The 22671-nt window shown below is 46.8% G+C and overlaps 2 protein-coding genes across 2 annotated transcripts in view; both read right to left on the reverse strand.

The window, feature by feature from the left end:
- LOC134063566 (ubiquitin thioesterase zranb1-B-like) overlaps positions 1-9119 on the reverse strand; it is a 25333-nt gene extending 16214 nt beyond the window's left edge. Inside the window, exons 1-4 of the mRNA XM_062519144.1 lie at positions 8777-9119; positions 6047-6332; positions 4883-5950; positions 25-212 (exon numbers count right to left, since the gene is read on the reverse strand). Coding sequence (XP_062375128.1) covers positions 25-212; positions 4883-5950; positions 6047-6239 — 1449 coding nt within the window. The 5' untranslated portion in view covers positions 6240-6332; positions 8777-9119. The remainder of the gene's footprint in view (positions 1-24; positions 213-4882; positions 5951-6046; positions 6333-8776) is intronic.
- A 1846-nt stretch (positions 9120-10965) lies between these two features.
- On the reverse strand, positions 10966-22651 carry abraxas2 (abraxas 2, BRISC complex subunit). Its single transcript, XM_062519145.1, has 9 exons — positions 22423-22651; positions 21319-21409; positions 20242-20278; positions 19997-20063; positions 19569-19759; positions 17949-18068; positions 16081-16165; positions 15458-15575; positions 10966-14869 (listed from the first exon to the last, which is right to left on the reverse strand). Exons 1-9 carry the CDS (start codon positions 22492-22494, stop codon positions 14190-14192), a joined length of 1461 nt encoding a protein of 486 aa, XP_062375129.1. The 5' UTR covers positions 22495-22651; the 3' UTR covers positions 10966-14189.
- Positions 22652-22671: the final 20 nt, after the last annotated feature.

Genomic DNA, 22671 nt, shown 5'->3' on the forward strand with positions numbered 1-22671 from the left:
GTGCCATTGCGGTTGCCCTCTCACCTCTGTGAGGAGGACAGCCAGCATATCCTGCCTCTGGAAGCGGATGGCCAAGTGCACCAGTGTGAAGCCAGCGTCAAAGGCGGACGGTCGGTTCAGCAGGCGTACCTCGTCTGCGGTCAGCTGACGAGCGATGTCTCCGCCCGACGACTTGTAGGCCTCCACCGCTGCCAGGTCCCCTTCCACGACCCCTGCGGAGCAAAGAGCAGCCGGGATCACATGGTGTGTCGTGTGTGTGGATGTTGATGTGAGTCTTACCACAGCCATGACACGTACACAGACACTAGGGTTAGTGTGCTCTTCGTCTTCAGCGTAGTTCTTTGTTCAAAACTTAAGACACACAGAGGCACAGAGCCTTTCAATAAAAAAGCTCTTCTTTTCGGCGTCGACTTTCTACAGTGGACCAAACACTTACAAGTCATCACAGACACACAGACACACACACAGACACACACACAGACACACACACAGACACACACACAGACACACACACACACACACACAAACACAAACACAAACACAAACACAAAAGTCTATTGCATTCCTCTCGTCAGCCCTGTGGAGTCTAGGCTCTGCATTGGTCGCTCTGTCCCAGAACAAAGCTATGGGGACGTGCCTCTCCAAACCTGAACCACAGAACACTCACTGCTTCTAGCAGCAGCTTCCACTCAGGCCTGTACATGGCAAACGGACGGACAGACAGACAGATAGACAAACAGAAAGACAGGCAGGTGTCCACAGTGTTCTACAGGAACGGGGGGCCTCTGAAAGGTTCCAGTCCTGCTTTCTATAGTTCTGGAAGTGGCTTCTCTGCACAGCTTAATGTCACAGCACAATACTGCCTGCCATTGTTCTCCCACCACAGGCACAAGGCACAATGGCCTGCATTTACCAAAAACTCCAGAAATGTGGAGACGCAAACAAAAGAGGTTAGTGTTCGCATTTGTGAGTGTGTGTGTTTTTCTGTGCAACTGGAGGCTATGTGTTTATGAGAAGGTCTAACTGAGGATTTCTTTGCCCGCTATCTCAGAGCAGTGAAGTGTGTGTGTGTGTGTGTGTGTGTCTCTGTGTGTGTGTGTGTGTGTGTGTGTGTGTGTGTGTATGTCTCTCTCTGTGTGTGTGTGTGTGTGTGTGTGGTCAGGTCTGATGTGTGAGGCCTAATGCCAAACTCCCAGTCTGCATTTCTCCCTCCTACCCGCCCAGCCCTACTCAGCTCAACTGTGGGCCTGTCTGCTCTTTCCAGTAGCTGCCTGGCTCCCAAAGACAGACACACAGACCGACACCCACCCACACACACACACACACACACAGAGTACACAGAGCTCTTCATTTCAATAAGACCAAAACACTGGCTGCTGATTCTCACACACTCACACGCGCACACACACACACACACACACACACACACACACACACACACACACACACACACACACACACACACACACACACACACACACACACACACACACACACACACACACACACACACACACACACACACACACACACACACACACACACACACACACACACACACACACACACACACACACACATTTACAGTCTAGTCTAGCTGCATTTGGCATTTGCAGCACACCTTCAACAAAGAACATTATGTTTGCCCATAAATGGTCATAAAACTAGAACTCCTTCATAAAGGAGGCTTTGATCTGACACAGGCCATGCAATGGTTTTCTTCTTGTATCTTCTTGTGTCATAGACAGAGGTCAGGTCGGCAGTCTCACCTTCCTGTTGTTGTAGTGACCGTTGGTGGATATTCCACCGACAGAAACTGGCCCAGCTACGAGCGGCTGTATGGCCGACAAACACAGAGCTGTGGTCACCTCTACAGTGGCCACCTCTGACAATGACACACTACCAGAGCTGTGTTCACAAGCTAGCATCACAAACTAGTTGACCTCCTGGTGAATTAAGTGGAAGTTTCTAAGCAGCATCAACCCGGGGGTAATAACTGTCACAGAAGCGTAGAACTAGTAGAAAACACTAACAGGGAAAAGTAGAGCACAGGCCGTAGAAGGAATCTTGACCTCTCCCGCATGTGTGAGAGAATTTCACACACAGCTAGTGTAGAAATGGTCAACACAAACTATGCACATCACAGAGACCAAACAGCCCTCGCTGTGAGGGGAGATTGCAGGGAAGTCCCGTTATAAGCATATTATAGACCGTATACTGTAATATCTGTGCGCTAGCTCACTTAGCCTTTGCACCAAAGCCCATCCCTACCTCACCAGCCCTTGTTTGAGTCCCAATCTGATGATAATACTAACCTTTAAAAGGGTGGGTTTTGAACATTCTAACCCAAGATTCCATTCCGCAACAATTCAACGTTCTAAAATTCTATGTAGAATTCAATGAAACCAGACATTCTTTAGAATGTTCATTTTCCAACATTCCAAACACACCGGTGTGACGGTACACTCTTAAGGGCTAGTAAAGACATCTTCAATCAGGATCTACTGTGGGCATGCTCTGCTCACGTGCCGAGATATGGGACCCATATGGGGCACAGTCACCAGCCATTAATCAGTGCTTATAGCAGCAGTGTCTGTACGCGCACAACCTTTCTGTTTACTATGGGTGCACAAAGGCAACATTCATCTCTTATGACAGCACTTTTAACAAATGGCTCGTCAGGAAGAAAAATGTAGGAAGCCAATTTTGCAGGCCTCATTCCTCTTGGGAAAATGCTCCAGTTTGCCACAATGCACACACTACACACTACACACAACATGGTACACACACACACACACACGACCCCATACAGAGAGCCTCTGTGCCTTTGCAGTATGCGGAGAAGTCCGAGCTCTGTTAAAGTAAACAGAGAATGAGTTAGCAGGCTTGGGAGCTCTTAAGTAGAATCAGAGCAAGCGATCGGGGCTGCTCCTTTGGTTCTGTGCTCAAACAGACAAGTCAAAATATCTCTTTCTCTTTCCTTCAAGTCCCTCAAGTGAAGCAGAACTCGCACTGCTTTGCAGTATGTTCCCCTGCAGCAGGAGTTTGTGCGTGTGTGTACGCGTGTTTGTGTACGTGTGTGTGTGTGTGTGTGTGTGTGTGTGTCCACTGAGTATCCTTAGTGACAGTGAGCAGTAGAGAGAGGTAGATTAAACAGGATTACTCCGCAGTCACCTCCACTTAAAAAAGATAGCGTGTCTAGATGTCTCTGAGTGTGTGTGTGTGTGTGTGTATGTGTGTGTTGACAAATAACAAGCTACACACCAAAGAGGCGGGTCAGTCTTCCGGTGTGTGGAAGTACGAGCAGACCCAAGTGCACCAGCACATACAGTACTGTAGGCTACATACACATTGGTCCTGCATGCTTGTTTATTTCCATCGAGTGCACGGGACTGTTATTTTTATCTACAGGCCAGCCGTGGCCTAAGCCCCAATACATACTAGGGCTCCTCACCAAGGACAGCCATGTATGTGTGTGTATGCATGTTCACATTGGACACCACAGTGTGTGTGTCCACGGTGCTCTTCTCTAGAAGCATACAGATACAACAACACTGGTTGGTCTTGGTCCTTAACCGGCCTTCAGATTATTAAATGCACAAGCGCACGTGGAACGATTAAGACTGAAGCTGAAGCCACTGTCATGATACGGTATCAAGCACAGCCTTGAGCATGGTCAGCTAGGCTAAACTGTTGTTTCTCAATAAAACAAACAAGTCCACTGAGACACATTGGGCAACCTTAAGTATGTGGGCAACAAGTTAGTAATTGATATCAACAATCTGTTAGATAATAACTCTGTTATTATAGATAATAACATCTAACTTATTATTAAAGGTGTCAATATCATTTTTGTTTATAACAGTGTCAGATAATAACACAGGGAAGGTACCTTTAACCCAGACACTTGCACTTGCACTTGCACTTGCACACACACACTGTAACCAAATGTCACACAGGAGAGCAACTGCAGACAACACACATCACATCATAACTTGTGTAAACAGAACATCACTAGGGAACACACCCAAACAAACGCCCTGTCACACACTTTCGCCTCAATGCCTCCACACAGAGTATCCCTCAGTGGACACACACACACACACACACACACACACACACACATACAGTACATCCACACACACTTAGAGATACACACTTACACAGATACACACACAACATCTAATCTGCAGAGGTGTGTGTTTGTGTGTTCGCATAGCATAAAACACTAAAAAGAGACCCCAAACTAACTATATGCTAGCCTACCAATCATAGAACAGCACAGATAAATAAACTCTCAGTATCAGGTGTATGTCTACTAATCTAACAAGTAGCAATGAAAACAGCATTCAGCGCGAACATCAATCATATTTCAGCCTGGTCCACATTAGTGCTACAACAATTAATAGATGAATTGATTAGACGCCATATACTTTGCTTGACTTGGACTTTGTTACACTGATCGACACTTTTTTTGTGACATTTTGACATTTTATAGACCAAACAATAATTGAATCATTGATCAATCGATTGATTTTGCGAGTGATAGAATAAAATAGAATAGAATATATACTTTTTTGATCCCGTGAGGGAAATTCAGTTCTCTGCATTTAACCCAATTTTAACCGAATTAGTGAACACACAGCACACAGTGAACACACAGTGAGGTGAATCTCACAACCCAGAGCAGTGGGCTGCCTGCCCAACCAGCGGCGCTCGGGGAGCAGTGAGGGGTTAGGTGCCTTGCTCAAGGGCACTTCAGCCGTGGACTGGTCGGGGATCGAACCGGCAACCCTCCGGTTACAAGCCCGATGCGCTAACCAGTACACCACGGCTGCCCCAATTGATGATTCTAGCTGCAGGCCAGGTGCACATACTGTACCTGCGCAGGCGTTCAGGAAGAGCCAGTCTGCCCTCCTCATGCGGTTCCTGATCTGTTTGAGTTTTTTAAAGTCCACCCCCTGCTCCTCGCTGCCCACGCTGCCCACTCCGCCGGCGGCCAGCTCGATGCGCTGGAACTCCATCGTCCGCGGCTCGGGCTCCGGCGCGCGGCCTATCGAGGAGGGCGGCGATGCCCGCCGGGTGCCACCGCCACCGCCGGAGCCGCTGCCGCCGCTGCAGCCCACGCCGCCGCCGATCCTCCAGCGCTCGCGGTCCTGCTCGTTGACCGTGGGCGAGGAGCTCGTCAGCGTCAGCGGGGGCGGGCTGAGGGCCGAGAGGGGGGTGCCCGCGGTGCCGCCGCCGATGCCCGTGGTGCCGACGACTCCACCGCCGCTGCCGGGCTCGCTGGGCTCGGGCGAGCCCCCGGAGGGCGGCGTGAGGTGGTTGGGCCGCGGGTGGTCGCACATGGCACAGCGCCGGCTCTTGGGCCAGTTCTCGTAGGTGCAGGCGGCACAGGGCCAGTGCTGGCCCGTGACGCCGCCGGGGGGTTGGTGGTGGTGGTGGTGGTGGTGGTGCTGCGTGGCGTTGATCCGGTTGCGGTCGTTGCGCTCCTCGCACGGGTCTGGCGTCTGTGGGGGCTGCTGGGCCGTGATGGTGGTGGTGGTGGTGGCGGCGGTGGCGGTGGTGGTGATGGTGGTGGTGGTGGTGATGGTGGCGGAGGGGACCGGGGAGATCCTCTGCTGCAGCAGCGCTTGCTGCTGGGGAGGGACGCCGGGCGTGCTGGAGGTCTGAGGCGTCTCACCGGGACTTCTGGCCCGGGGCGCGGGGGGTGGCGGGGGGGGCGGAGGAGACTGGGAGCCCGCCTGCTGCTGCTGCTGCTGCTGGTGCTGCTGGTGCTGCTGGTGCCTCTGACTGAGACACTGCGTGCAGCGGATGGCGCGCGGCCAGTTTAGGTAGGTGCACATGTGGCAAGACCACTTGGCGACGCTCTCGGGGGCCTCGTCGGCCAGACGCACCCGCGGCCGAGCGCTGGAGTCCGGGCAGATCAGCAGGCTGGAGCCCCCCCCTCCTCCTCCTCCTCCTCCTCCACCACCACCTCCTCCTCCTCCTCCACCACCTCCTCCTCCACCCTGCGTGGTGCCCGTGGTGGTGGTGGAGCCCGTGCCCAGCACGAGCGCGGGCGGGTCCCAGGCGGGCGAGTGCCCGGGCGTGTCCAGTGGCAGGCTGATCTTGTAGGGCTCCTCGGTGATGATGGGGCCGCCGGGCCTCTGGGCGCGGCACATGGTGCACTTGATGGCGGACGGCCAGTTCTCGTAGGTGCAGTACTCACACGCCCACTTGACGGCCGACTCGCTCATCCTCGCTCCGGCGCCGCCTCGCACCACTTTCTCCTTCCCCCGCGGCAGGAGATCACACACACACACACACACACGCACACACACGGTCACACACTGCACAGGGAGAGAACAAACAAAAACAAAACAATTAGCCAATACAAGGAGAATAGGCATGGAGCACCCCACTCATATTCCATATTAAATTAAGGCATTAGGCTATCTTTACTATGCATTACTTAATCACTGATACAGAGCATCCCCAACTTGCAGGAACAGCGTTCAGAGGGAAGCGGGTGAAGTAGCCAGTAAGCACTGTGAGATCACTGGAGTGCATTAAGATATCAATCTTATAATACAGTATTATATGGCAATTATAGCCAATGGTGCATGACAAACGTGTCATAGAAGAGATGGGCCTAATTACGCACACACACACACACACACACACACACAATAAAATCAACTGGGGCCATGTAGACTGACTGATTGCACACATCGGAAAAACACACAGGTGGATTACTTGCATTCTGTTCAAACAAAACAAGACTCACAGATTAATGATGATGATAGCCAAGACTATAATGAGAAATACGGTCTTGTTGCAAAAGATAAAACAGTGGCATCACTTTATTTTATCTTTACTACACTCCAAGAGTAAGTAGGCCAAGGTCTATCAATTCTAAGTAAAACAGTTCATTGGTCTCTTAAAATGCCATCTGAATGCCTTTGAAATTCATAATGTGTGCTGTGGCCCCCTAAGCGAAACACCAGGGCACACAACTCCGTTCATAATCCCGTTATCTTTACACAACACAGGCATTCTCATCATTGTAAAGCTTACATCAATATTTAGTTATATTAAAAGCAAACTGAAGTGCAAGGCAGAGGTCATATACCCTCATCTGCTCTAGGGGCTACTCTGTCACCCAGTGTCGGTAGGGTGGGCCCAAATAACTCTGACACAATAACAGTGTTTACATACACAAAAAAAGCAAACACACACATCTAGACCTACTGTACAGTTCCAAAAACAGCTCTGACTGAAGCCACAGCTGCTGCAACAGGACAGGATCTTTCCTGAAAATGTTTCCAATTGAGTGAACAACACAAAACAAAACAAAACAAACAAACAAACAAACAAACACTCTAGAACAAAGGCAGGCAGTATTGACCTGGCACTAATGTGATTCAAGTCACAGAACCGCAGTCGCAGAGAGAAAGGAGCCACAATGGACCCAGATTCTTGTCCTGCAACAGTTGCAACTCACCTGAGTACAACACAGCAGAGGGCAGTGAAACCCAAAACGACAAACACACACAAAGTTGCCACGACTGGGCAGCTGTCTAAGGATAAATGCTGAGTTTATAAAAAAAAATAACCAGCTATTATATCATATTATATTTCAACTACTACTTTGAAAAACTGGGGGAAATGGGTATGAGTCTAGAAATTACCCTCTTTTTTTCAATTGCATACAGATCATGTTCTGGATGACCTATCCACAGACATTTGCATAAATCCTTGTTGTATGTTATTAATGCACACAGGTAGCAATTAATGCGTTCCTTTCTTGGTCTGCTTCAACAGGTATGTTGATCAAAGTTTTTGTAACCCCTTCTTTTCAGATGAAGTTGCATAGGTGGTATTCCAGGGAACTCAACTGGTTATGAAACATTCTGAAATTCTTTGCAAATGCTCGGACAACAGAGTAAGAGATGTAGAGAAGTTAGATCTACGGTTCATGAACACAACCGCTAACTAAAGCCTACCTACCTGCTGCCAGATGATTTCAACAATAATGGACGATGCCTGGTTTCAACTAGGTGCATATTGTGATCACAAATTATTAACCAGACTAGCGAACATGAGAAACGTAATAATTGAGTTGGCTGCAAGGATGGAATGTAGAGAGAATGGGTTCAAGTGTTTCAAAACAACTGGGAGGCACACGCATGACGCCTCACTCACATGGATGTAGGCTATCTCCATGTAGCCGATCACTGTTAGCAATTACAACTTCCACTGGTGATCTGCCTGGGCAGCTTAGCTTACGTTACTTGGGGACATGACAACGAAGACCATAAACTTTAGTCGACCCTTACCTCGAAATTCAACACAATGGTGAAAGACAACTACTGCCAACTACGGATAGCAACGCGATTAAAATAACAACAGGGCCAGTGCATACCAGGCGGTTGCGTGAAGAAACTCCAATGACATGAGGGCACCTCCACTTGGGAACGAGCGACAGGTAATCATGCGACCTATCTGCTTAGGTAATGCGTGGAGCCTCAAGTAAGTTAGCTATTCCTATCGCGGCAAGGTATCTTCTAATGATCTCGGCGAGCTATTTGTCACAGTTCTATCGTGTTTTTCCTGTTCCGTGCATGAAAAGTGCAGACTACAAAACACTAGACTAATCTACAACATGGAACTGGAAAATTATGTGGACCGAAGTAGGTTGCACTGTGGGCTGTTTTAAATACCCTGTCAATACCAGAGATTATCGCTCGGTAGCTAACTTGGTATAAATAATGGGTTGGAAGACTGGCCTTACCTTTTCCTGTTTATGTACTCTTCTCTTTGCAACCACAAGTCCTTTGCAGCACCGATATGTTCCTCTGGCCTTACAGCCTTTTCCGAATGCAACCCAATCCGCACCAACCCTGTCCAGTCCCACACCGAGTTCCCCCCCTACACCCTCATTTCTCTAACAGCACCATATTTACGTTTCCTCCGCACTTCCCAGTTGGGCGACAGCCGTACATTGTAGCCCAAATAGACTGTATTCAAGGCCGTGTTTCTGTGGTTTAAATAATTTTAATCCCCATCTCTGACCGCCGAGCTGCCTAAGACTAATGGCGGCGATGGGGAAACGGGAAAAGCCAAAATAAACCTACTCCACAGAGACGGGAGGAGGGTTATCACCTGGATTCGCCAGCTAAGCTGATTGGATCATTTTCTGTGTACTTCGTACTGACCTATGAGGAACTACCTCTTTCATTGCCAATGGGTAAAAGGCTTCGTTGCGCCAGCCTTTGATGTCGACGAATTGTGAAACTGTAACCCTTATTCGCCGTCTTGGCTCACTGTGATAGGCCTAAAGAAAAGAGTCATATCTCGTCTTGAGCCACAATGGCGCTTGTTTCATGTTGCTAAAGCAATGATGTCATCGCTACAGAAATTTCTACCGCAGCAATATCTGCAGTGACAGACGACTATATCGGTGTAGTTCTTTTCACTAAACACAGACTAGCCCAGTCTATTCTGCGCGAATCATTTAAACCAATGTCGATAACTGTCAGTGCAATTATCCGCGCAACATTATGGTGGAGTTTTAGGCTATTTCACAAAATCAGTAATGCAAAGTAGACGCGAGCTTTATGGGAATGACTGATGCACTGTGGTGGTAGGTTGAATTTACTCAATAATCCCTTTTGGTTGTTGATGATGGCCTACGGAATCTGCGCATTGCACAGGTCATACGGACCTTGTCTTTCGATTATGCCAAACAGCAAGCACTGCACCGACCAGCTGTTTATTTGTTTACATGCTGAACCTTCAGCATGACGTCATCAACGATGTGACTGACTGTTGTGAGGAGTCATGTCACCACAAACGTCGGTAGCCTACTCTGGTAAGGGTGTAGATTTGTTCCCCCTTTTTATTGAAGTGTAAAATATCCTGATGTCTTATAAGATGAACTAAGCAGTCACTTATTTAGCCTAATCTTACTCTGATGAAATGCTTAAGAACTATTCCATACATTATGGGTTTAAGAAAGTTGTGTAACAATAAAGCAATAAGTGATCTGCTTAATTCAGTTCTTTCATAATTATGTTTTTTTTTTGTAGACTCTGACTAGTTCAAGGTCTATCACTGTTTATTTTTGTTGTTGTCCACTAAAAGCATTGAACATCTATAGTTACAGTACATAGCAAAATAACATAATATTGCAGGTCAATATGAAGCCTGTCACATTTAGGATATCATTTGATATAGTCCTACAAAACACCATCTAGTTTCTTGTCAGTTTTCATCTCACACAGCTATAACACAATATACATGTCAGAGTTGTTTGTTAGCATCAAACTCATATTATTATATGCATTAATATATCGCTAAAATCCAATGGAAGTAGAATTGTTATTCATCTGATTGAATGGCGAACTGGTTTAATGTCTAGTTACTGTAACAGGCTCACTTGGATTGAAGTGTAACAACCATGAAAGGGAAAGCACATGGATTGTAGTGAGCATTAGAACATTGTGTTATTAACAGGCGATGGTGTTATCAGAAGTAATAATGTATTTGAGGCTTATATAAAATAACCTTTCTGATTTAGCCAAAAGCTTTGGTATTTATATTCAAGGCTTCTACAGTACATAGGCTATGTGCAAATAATCACGCATCATTCTCTATTCACCTAAATAAAGGCAACTTTTTTGCATACACATAATATTTAAGTCTCATTCATCTGAGAGATTCACAGTAACACAATATAACTTGTCAATTGTGAACATAACAATTAGGGGTACTAAAGGGCTACCTAGTTCATTCATTTTAAGCCAGTGGCATTCAAATGACTTTGAAGCTGCAATTTAAGGTAAATCAAGGCCACATGATTTTGTATTACATTTTTAGATGGACATATGCTTTCTACAAAAACTTAAAACTCCAACATTTTTAAATAAAATTCTATATTTGTATGTAAGGAAATACAAACAAGAGAACAGACCACTGCAGTGCTGAGGATCATCCTTTTATTACCCTCGAAATGGAAGAATGTGAGGGCCTTTCTGTTCGCTCAACCAGTCAGACAGTCCTGTGTGGCCCCCTTGATTAGGGAAAGAGCAGCGTGTGTGGGGGGGGGTCCCATATGACCAGTCCCATTTCGTATGGAGATGAACTGCAGGAAGTGAGAAGAGATGCAACTCCCACACACCCCAAACCCCTCACAGCTACATTCTACATTCATCAAAGTTTGTTTACTCTTACATAAGTTTATTATTATTTACTTTATTTTTACATTTGCTTCCAGTGATCAAATAGAAACCATTTCCAATCTTGGTTAAGTGATTTGTAAAATAAAACAGCGCAATGGTGCGATTTCAAACAAAACAACACTGAGGAGGGTAGGTAAGAGACAAGGAAAAAAAAAAAAATCACATTTGGGTTACCAGTCCTCTTTGTAAAGCCCCTCTGCATTGACAATGCAACTTAATTCTTAACTCCACCAAGAGAGAGAAATAAAAGTTAAGACAGTCAGTTTTCACGGTAGCACCGACTCGACACAAATAACCTCGGTCCTCAACCACTTTCCCATGCTTCGCTCATGCAGCATAATTTGTTGTGCTACAGCTTTAATCACACACACACACACACACACACACACACACACACACACACACACACACACACACACACACACACACACACACACACACACACACACACACACACACACACACACACACACACACACACACACACACACACACACACACACACACACACACACACACACACACACACACACACGCCTGTACTGTGGTTATGCTTTAAGACATTTACAGTTCCATCAAATACTGTTTTTATGGACCAGCCACACCAGAGGCAGTGCTTGACACTAATTAAAGAAAAAAAAAAAAAAAAACACCTACATGTTTCAAAGGCTTTTACAGTAGATTATCATGGCGATTGTAAAGCGCACGTTTACATGCCATGCCACTGGACATACCCCAAGACAGACCTCAGACCACCTCAGTCCTCATCACTTGTCTGTTTTGCTGACCAGCTCAGAGAGGAGTAGAGGCACCAGCGGATGCCCCCTACACTAGCCCGTCATTGACCAACTGGAGGTCCTTCTTCAGATCCAAGCGTTATTAAATACCTCTCCCTAACACTGCTGACTTCCTTTGCCAAAAAAAAATATGATCCTTGCCCTGGAAAAAAAGAAAAGAAAAACTCCTAACATTCGACAAACTCTTGGAGTAAGCTTGAGTCATTGTCCAGGAAGGAAGTCCAAAACATCTGCAAGCAGCTGGGTTGTATGCTAGCAATACCTTGATGAAGAGCAACTGACCAGGAAGCATCCAAGTGTGCAAGTCAAACGTGTCTCGTGTCCGAAGGAGTAGTACGGAGGTGGGGGGAGTGTTAAGGCACAGTTGTTACACGGGGAGAGTCTGTCTGAAGGGACATTATTTAGGCATACATCCTCCTTCCAGCCATAAGCCCATTCCAGCCACCTGTTTGGATTAGTCAGCCACTGGCTTTGGTAAAGGGAATGCATGAACTGTCTGCCGTCGGTCTTTGATTAGATGCAAGGGTTTCTTTACACGGGAAAACAAAATGCACATTTTAACATGTTTTAGGCTGCAGACATTTGAGTCTGGTGGGCTAACTTAGTTGATCTACACACACATACACTCACACATACACACACACACACACAGAAAATCAGTAACCTCTCCTGCCTCAAACCAGCAGGACACAGAGCCATGTCAAACACATCAATGTTGACTTCCTTTTTTGTTTCCTGGTCAGTACGAGCCCTATTGATCCGCCTGCGTGTGGGGTCTGACTGTCAGTGGTGGGATCGGTCCTGACCTCAAAAAGCACATCTACTGAACCTCTCTCTGTCCCTCTCAAATTTGTCTACGCAAACCAGGAAGTAGAGGACAAAGCAGGAGGCCCATGGTGTTGAAAAACGGCAAGCAGAAGCACGGGTGGGTTAGTAAAGCTACAGTAGAGCGTGTGTGCGTGTGTGTGTGCGCATGTGTGTGTGTGTGTGTGTGTGTGAGTACCCTTATGCTGGGAAGTGCCACACAGGCACACCGCAGTTTGTCAACTCCTGCGGCGGACGCACAAGCAGAGCAGATGAACTCGTCTGGAGAGCAACGGAACAAGAAAAGCTCACGCAGAACGCAGCAGAACGCAACAGAACAACATCAACCGCCGCGGAGGAATACACAAAGACTAGCGCCAAAACAAGTTTTCTAAATCAGGTGACGACTACAGTTCATCACTGTTACTCGCATTCCCAGCCCGTCCCCCTAACAATAATAAACAGGAAAATCACATGAATTGATGGCGCCAAAGACTAGAACTTTGATCAAACCTCTCTTTGTTACACCGACTACACAGGCCACTGGATGGGGGACAAACAGATTTTGTTTCTCAATAACCAAAAACTGCACTAAGGACAGTCAGTAGTCCAACCTCTGCAACGCGCAGGTGATTTAAGTGTAGTGGATCGATGACATATATATCGATCATGTATATATCTTTATATATATATATATTTATATTTATATATCTATTTATATATTTCTGTTTGCCACTGAATAAAGAAAACATGAGAAAAAACAAAACAAAACAAAGCAAAACAACAACAAAAAAAAACAATGGGCAATGTTCTGGCTCTCTTAGGGAAGAGTGAAGGCCGCAGAAGGCATTGTTTTTCTTTTCCCTTTGCTCATCTCGTTAAATAAACGTTAAACGAAGGCAAAAGTAGTGCACGAGGTAAATGTTAACAAAACGGCCGTCGTAGGTTGGTAGCAGATGTCAAGTCTGTCGGACACAGAGTGAGCCAGTAAGCACGTTGTGAGTCACGAGTCTCAAGTCTGCCCATCTGAGAGAGGGAGTCTTTTTCAGACGGAGAACAAGAGAGAGAGAGGGAGGGAGAGAAAGAAAGAGACGCACACATACACTTAATGTCCCTTCTTATCCTCTCCCACAATGTTTTGCAACGTTGCCAGTGAGGTTGTTGGCCAAATAACAGCGTCTGTGGCAGACTGCTCATCTCACCAGAGTAATCGGGCCAAGATGAAGCCATAATTAAACCACATGGAGTTCTTCACCTTCTCATCCCAGACAACCTCGTCTGACTGCTCTTCTGCCATCTCTCCTTCCCTCCTTCCCTCCTTCCGCTTCTTTTTTTTCTCTCCTCCGTTGTGCGGCTTGCTCGTCTAAGACGTCGGGGAGCCCTGTGCGTCTCCGTCTGGCCTCAGCGCGGCTGGCCGGCCCATGGCCAGCACCTCTGGCGACAGCGGCGAAGAGGTGGACGCGCCCGCGCCCGCTCCTGCTCCTGCCACTGCCACCGTCGGCACCGCCGTCACGCTGACCAGGTTCTCGTACTCGCTACTGTCCTCGTCCTCATCCTCGTCCTCCTCCTCCTCGTCTTCGTCCTCCTCCTCCTCGTCGTCCCTCTCCTGTCCGGCCGCCTGCCGGTCCAGGGAGTCGGAGCTGGAGCCGTCGCCGTTGCCCAGGCCCAGGCCCAGGCCGGGGGACGGGTGGCCCGGTGAGCCCACCGCCTGGGGCCGCGGCAGCAGCAGAGCCCTGGTGGGGTCCTGGCCCAGCGCGCCCATGTAGGCCGACGCGCCCGACGCGCCCGACGCGCCGGACACACCGGCTGACGAGGACGAGGCGCCGGGCACGGTGGGGAGGCCCCCGAGAGGAGCGGACGCTGCCCCCCGGTCCGCAGCAGCGGAGGAAGTGGGCGTGGGCTGGAAGGCCAGGCGAGTGGAGAGTGGCGGGAGCAGTGGAGGAGCAGGCGCTCGGGGAGAGGGAGAAGGAGACGCAGCGTCCGGGAGCGCCGAGGAGCTCTCAGGAGAGGAGCGCTGGGCTGCTGTGTCTGCCTCCTGTAGTCCTGGAGGAGGAAGGACAGTTTGGGTTAACGCCGTCAGACTTACGCCTAGATTTCATGGCAAAAACAACATTGTAATATTTAGATATACAGTACTGTAGAACTATAGAACAAATATAGCTGAAAAACAATAAACAATATGCTTGAAGTACACATGCCATAACAAGAAAAGTTTGCACCTTATTCACAACCTCTCTCTGAACACAACACCTGCTGCCTTGTGGCATTTAAGCAAGAGAAGAGAGTAAGCATTCCTCCTCAGCTATACTGCCTTTTTGTCACCACACACAGTGTACAGCCACATTTAGAGAATCTCCCGGAGCAGTACACAATGAAGACAAGACCAATAGAATCTGCATAAAGTATAAAATCCTGCCTCTCACCTCCATCCACACACCCACACACCCACACACACCACACACACCACACACACCACACACACCACACACACCACACACACCACACACACCACACACACCACACACACCACACACACCACACACACACACACACACACACACACACACACACACACACACAGTAGGGTAGCAGTGTCTCTAAAAGAATGACCTCTGGAGCTTGCTGACTTACTCCTCTCTTCTTCTGCAGTCTTCCGTTTCCTGAGGGTGATCTGTTGCTTTAGTTGGTTCACTTCCTCCTGGAGTTTTTCCTTCACGCGTTCACTTTTGTCCACTTCTCCACACACTGCCTGTAAAGCACAATGACACACACACACACACACACACACACACACACACACAATGTCATCTGCATGTCCTATGAAGACCCAGGCATCTCTGCAGCCCATTTAGCCTGATAAACCAGCCTAAAAGGATTGGATGTCTAATTTAGTCTGGCTCCGATGAATGGATACAACGGAACATTGTTGATGAGCACAACCCGTTGTCTTTCAAACTGTGTCTGTGCCTATAGGCCAACGCTCCCTCAAAACCCCGCCCCAGAGCCCTCTGCCCCGCCCGCGTTGATTCAAAACACATCTCTGCGTTGTGATTGGTTTAGTTGCCATCTGCCAGATTCAGGGCAGTGTTTTCAAAATGTACAGTGGTCCGAGGCCAGACCCAAATGCAGGCAAAACATTTTGCCGTCCAGCAGTTGGCGCTGGTTTTCCAGGCTACAGCCCATTGAGAAACACTCCAGATGAGCTAGATATCAGGGGATCAGACACTCATCTGTGTGCGAGTGCTCATCCTCACCTGCACTTTCTCCTGCAGCGCGCTGTACACCTGGTAAATAGTGCGGATATCCTTCATCACGCCATCTTTATCAAAGAACTCCGCTCTGAGAGAGAGAAGGGGGGAGAGAAAGAGAGAGAGAGAGAGAGAGAGAGAGAGAGAGAAAAACACAATTGGAATCTCAAAATAATTTATTGAACACCTTCCCCCCAATACACACACACACACACTTCAGGAGGTATATTACTGCTACATGTGTCTTACATTAACTTCCCCCCAATACACACACACACACACACACTTCAGGAGGCATGCTACAGCTACATGTGTCTTACATTAACAACAGCAATTCTAACAACTTGTCAACTTTCAAACCCAGGTAATGTAAAGCAGTTCAGCATGATCTTACAAGCCCAGAACATTGTTTTTTCGCATTCTGCATTTAAGAAAAGTGTTGTAGGATGTGCCAGTGGTTGAGAAGTGGTGAATAGCCTGCAGCTCAATCTCCTGATCCAGACAACACTATTATCCTCTCGTTACACTTCACTTCCTGTCCCCAGCAGGTGGCGCCACTGTGTGCCTGTGACCCAGACTACCGTAACTGTGCTCTGGTGGTCCACCACTAACCCTGACGGCCGCTCTGGCTGCGCTGCCTGTGACCGGCAGCAGAGGGCGCTGTGCGTAGCCGTGAGACATTATTTAAAGAGCGAGGTGTGACGGGGAGGGTCAGAGCCAGGGCCGTGAGAAAACAGCTGATCTCAGTAAGCCAGGTCTGAAATAGCGCACACACACACACACACACACACACACACACACACACACACACACACACACAGATCTAATCAGTGCTGTCACACTCTCCATGCCAGGAACAGCCAGGGTGACACAGAGAAAATAAAGGTGAGTGAGGCATTGGACACACAGGAGTTGCCCTTCTCTCTCTACCTCCATCCATCCCTTCATTCTTCTCTCTCTCTCTTTTCTCTCTCTCTCTCTCTCTCTCTAAAAGATCCCCCCTCCTTTTTTCTCCCCTCCCTCTCCCTCTCCCTCTCCCTCTCCCTCTCTCCACTGGCTCGACCTCTTGGCCTCTCTCCACAGTGTCTGACTGAGGTGGCACGCTAATCACCTGCTTTAGCTAATCATCTCTGTGCCTCAAGCCCCTGACTGACATCACTGCTGAGGGACACAAATGGAGAGGCCCACGCACACGCGCTGCTTAACTCACACACGCACTCACACGCTGATATGCGCACACACACACATGCAGGCACCCACCCACCCACATACTGTACACTTGCTGCTTAACTCACATATGCACTTGCACGCAGATACAGTATGCACACACACGCACAGACATGCACGCACCCACACACACACACTTGCTGCTTAACTCACATACGCACTCACACGCAGATATGCACACAGAGATGCACGCACCCAGAGGCACAGACAGACAGACAGACACACACACACACACTTGCTGCTTAACTCTCACATCTCTCTACGCTCTCACATATGCACTCACACGCAGATAAGCACACAAACACCTGCACAAGCAGACATGCACACACCCAGAGGCACACACACACACACACACACATCACACAGACAAGCATGCACACAAGTACAGCTCAAGACAACTCCTTCTGTTTTGGTGGCAAATCTCTTGGACACTCACAGTATAAAGGTTTCAAACACCCCTCAGCCCCAAGAAATGTGACTCGTCGTGTGGCAAAACACGGACACCCATACCCACAAACTAAACTGCCCAGGCACACACTGGAACAGACACCCTGTCCTTACGTCCTGAATGCCCATCTGCCCCCCTCTGCTGCCCTCTGTAGTCTATTGCCCCTGAGCTCTGTCCCGGTCACATCTGCTCAGCTCACCCGTGCTCCTTGATGACCTTGGCGTAGTTCTGGGACGTGTTGGGCACGGAGGACACCTTGTACTCCTGCTGGCTGGTGTTGCCCAGGTTGGGTATGCTGAGGGACACTCTCTGGTTATACCTGCAACGCACAAGACAGACCAGAAATACAAGTTGGGATCCAACAAGAAGTAAGAGTTGTAAACAACGTGACTAATAGCTCTTAATTACACATGTCTTACACCTTGATTATACCTCATTTTCAAATACTTGAAACTTTCAAACAGACAGTTTTCCTGATTAATATGGACATTCTACAAGCACAAGACAGACAAGAAATACAAGTTGGGATCCAACAAGAAGTAAGAGTTGTAAACAACGTGACTAATAGCTCTTAATTACACATGACTTACACCTTGATTATACCTCATTTTCAAATACTTGAAACTTTCAAACAGACAGTTTTCCTGATCAATATGGACATTCTACAGTCAAACCCACAAGCAAAACACACTGTAGGTCTAGAGGACTTATTTTAGTAGCTATTGTACTCTTAAATTTCTCTATGTCATTTTTTATTAGACTGTATGCTTGCTGTATAGTTCTAAACAGATGGCTGTATAGTTGTGTCTGTGCAATCGGACTTGGCACCAGCACATAAGTGTAGACTATGCCCTGGGAATGCTGTAACAACGCTGTGTATTCTGGCGAGGATTGGGGTGAGTGTCACTTCCACATAATACTATCAGTCGTAATGTCACTAACCTTTTCACTGCCTATATTCTCAGCACTTGCTGATACAAAACAGCTCTTCCACATTCTCCTCATAGCTCCAGCATGGACTCGTCATGCTTGTAAACTGTTCACTACTCAAACAAATTAGTTTGTGTCATAAGATTCAGGAACACCAGACCATGGTGTATAAAAAAACAGACAAGTGGGTCTTACAGTGAAAGGATGGCTTGTCCTATCCACATACAATAGTGGGGGAAATTTCATTATAGAGTGCCCCCCCTTGTGGTACATATACAGAACTTCATTTTCCCTTTGCCAGTTATGTGGATATCTGGAGAACATCAGGTCAATTTCAGTCAGGTCAAGTCATTTCAAGCTTTCGCGGTAGCCATTCAAAAGACTGCATCTAACTGAACAAGATGTCAGGGAAAATGACAATGTGAGGCATCATCTGCTGAGCCACATGGTTATACTGCATGGCACACCACCTTGTGGCGTGAAAAATAAACACAAGACTGGGACAAGAAAAGGAAAAGAGAATAACGACAATTTCTCTCCCAATCTAGTGTTTCTCACACACACACACACACACACTTACATCAGTCATGTAAAGCAAATCAATTTGATGAATTACAGATACAAAGGGATGTAGTCTGTGTGTGTGTGTGTGTGTGTGTGTGTGTGTGTGTGTGTGTGGTGTAGGGATGGGTGTAGCCTGTATATGCATGTGCGTTTCAGGAGGTATGTGGTCCAGTGTGTGTGTGTGTGTGTGTGTGTGTGTGTGTGTGTGTGTGTGTGTGTGTGTGTGTGTGTGCCAGGAGGTATGTGGTGCAGTGTGTGTGTGCGTGTGCGTGTGTGTGTGTGTGTGTGTGTGTGTGTGTGTGTGTGTGTGTGTGTGTGTGTTTACCTGCGGTTGGGCCTAAAGAGCACATACTCCAGCGCGTGTGTGGAGCTGTTGGCCGTGGAGATGAAGCTGAAGAGGAGGAAGACGAGGTCAGGCACGCCAAGGAGAGTGGTCAGCTGCTTGTGCAGCACCTGCTCCCTGAACGACATCTGCTGTTGGGTGTTCCGACGGAACCGGTACCAGCCAATCACATTCTGGAGGCAAAACAGAACACAATGACAAACACACTCTATTCTATTCATTCCATTGTTCTGTTCTGTTCGGTTTCAATTCCAAACCAGGGAGATTAGACAGCACTACATCTCTGCTGTCTCGCAATTGTCATCTGAGCAAAGATTGTGTACATCATTCTGGTGTAGGGTTTTAAGTAAACCAATTTATAGAGCTTGTTGTTTACAAATATGATGAGCCCAGAAATCTCCACAACTTACTTTCCTTCGGTCCTTCAGAATTCTGTTGAGATTCTCCTCATTCACTTTTCCCGCATAATCATAAAAGCTGGAAACGCAAAGAGGCAAAGAGCAGCATTAATACCTACATACTACCAATGCAAACAGACAATATGAATGTTACAGAGGAAGTATAAACACTTCAATACAGACATCAAGATAGCAAATTAGCTAATTAGCTGGTTAGGAAATGGCTTTTATGAGAGCGGGTCAAAGACATTAGTTACCTAAAGAGATGTGCACATGGTTCATGATTATGGATTTCTGTTGAGAAGAAAAACAAACACAAGAGTGTCACCACTGTAATCACAACACTTCATACATGAGTTGATTCTAGCAGTCTATCCATTCCAACTGCCTTGGAATTCCAACCAGTCTTGTCATTCTAAATGGCTGCAAAATAAACTACCAGTGATCCATTTATGCACATGATGTTGCCCTGTACGGATTCAGAGCTTTTTTGAAGTGTTGTTGCCTCACACAGTGAGCACTTGAGCATCTCAGAGCTGTCAAAAACATTTGCATAAATGTGTTCTCTTCTGGCTGACCCCTTTTTTCCCAGGCGCAGTCAGAAAGCGTACGGCAGTCTATGGGCCTCAGAAGAAGCACTATAAATAAAGCTACCCTTAACTCTCTTGCATTTCACCAGACACTGTATGACTTTCTTCATACACAAATGAACAGAATATTAAATGCAGACAGAGGAAATGTGCAAAGCATTTGATAGTTGAGTTTCCTAAAAAACAGAAAAAAAACCAGGAAGGATACATACAGGATTTGATAGTGATATTAGCTACCGCAGACATGCTCTGCTGGCAAATGTATCACTGACTGATGTGAATGTTTCATCTCAGTTCCAGCAAAATAAATGAGGATCACTGAGAAAGTTACGTTTTGAATTTCTACTCTGGTTATTACACCTTTGACCTGATACTACACCGGTTTAATGCTTCTTAAAAATGACACTCTTCCTCTGCCATTCAGCAGGTCAGTGCCTTTTACAACGCTTCCTGGGACAACAACTGCATGTGATAACAGTTTACAATAATTACATTAATTCTAAATACATGAGCACACCAAAACTAATGTTGACTTCACCAGAAAACACCACAACAACCAATTTATTATTCTCCCTTTCTGCTGAAAAGGTCTTAGTTGCACCCTCTCATACAAGGCCAAAAAAAAATAATGTACACTTACAACTCTGTCTGATCATTAGCCTGTTTTAGAAGACTGCTCTGCTGATACTCAGAAATATGGCATATTGGCAAATATGGTATGAGCAGAGGAGGACTACAGCTTACCTACTACTTGAAGAAATTCAGTGCTGCTTATCTGTGAATCACTGATGCTGAAGGTCTCTTCCTGCCTCACCTCTCCCAATAAAAATCCCTCCTGTAAAAAAAGAATCACAAAACGTACACCCAATAAGTGTTGCATGCACACATATAATATTTACTCTTCATCTTGCTGCATGAGCATGCATGAGCTTTGCACTGCATAAACGTATTTATCGTCCACCGTCTGCAAATGGAGTTTGAATTCTGCATGGTCTCTAACACTTAACATTGCTATATTGGTATTCAAGTAGTTTTTGCAACATTCCTTCGGGCATTTGCGGGGATATGACACATGTCTTTTGATATAGTTTTCTAGACAGGACGTAGCAGCAACACGGAAGTAAAGATAAACAGTGGTATCCCAGCTGTGGTATGTCAACAATGCAGCCTATCTTCACCACGATTGGTGCTAACATAAGCGACCAACCAGGCTACTTCCTGTAGATTAAACTTGAACATAGACGAATGTAAAAGCCAAAACTAGTTCGCTCCACTGAAAAACACACTCACTCAAAAATAACATCATTCTGATGGCCACTGCCAACACCCCAAAACGCGTTTAACTGTGCACAGTGCCGAGGTCAAATTATATTAAGTTGGAATAACTAGCTTGCTACTAACTTTCACACATCGTTTTGACAGGTTTTGATTTGAGATCCTGGCTAACTGTATAACTCGCTAGCTAACAATCTATCTAGTTTGACAGATGCTAACATTAAAACAATCGATTCGTCTAGCGAAATAAGTTAACACATAAAAATAAATATACGCTCAACATCTGCAAAATGTGCAAATGTCTCATCTTAAGAACTCATACAAATCATACGCGATCGACAAGCAAGCAAAATAAGTTAGCTGGGTAGCTACCGAAAAGCTAGCTAGTTGGCTAACTAGAACATTCACAGAGGGTGATTGCAGGGTGCTAAGGGGGTTAGCTCCAGCAGGAAGATGACACTGGAAAACTCAATAGCTCAAAAAGACTGGTAGAAGACGGCCAGCAACCCTGTTAACCACACAAACGGACCTATGGAATTTCTAATGTTTCTGCGAATGGTTCATAATACTTACATGATCGGAGTTGCTGTTAGCGCTGTGATAACACACAGAACTAAAAGTATAACCCGAAATGGATGCCGCCATGATGGAAACATCCCCACCTGTCCCAGAAATCTCCGCGGTCTCACCGGGTCCTCAAGCGTCATACAATCTTATCCCGACGGGGACTGATAAAATGTAAGTTTGTCGTTATGGTCTGTTGGAGTATGAAGAATTTATGATTCCTAGATGCAGCATATTCACTTCAAATAAACAGTTTTC

This window comes from Sardina pilchardus, chromosome 18 (assembly GCF_963854185.1).
Source record: "Sardina pilchardus chromosome 18, fSarPil1.1, whole genome shotgun sequence".
Classification (NCBI taxonomy): Eukaryota; Metazoa; Chordata; class Actinopteri; order Clupeiformes; family Clupeidae; genus Sardina; species Sardina pilchardus.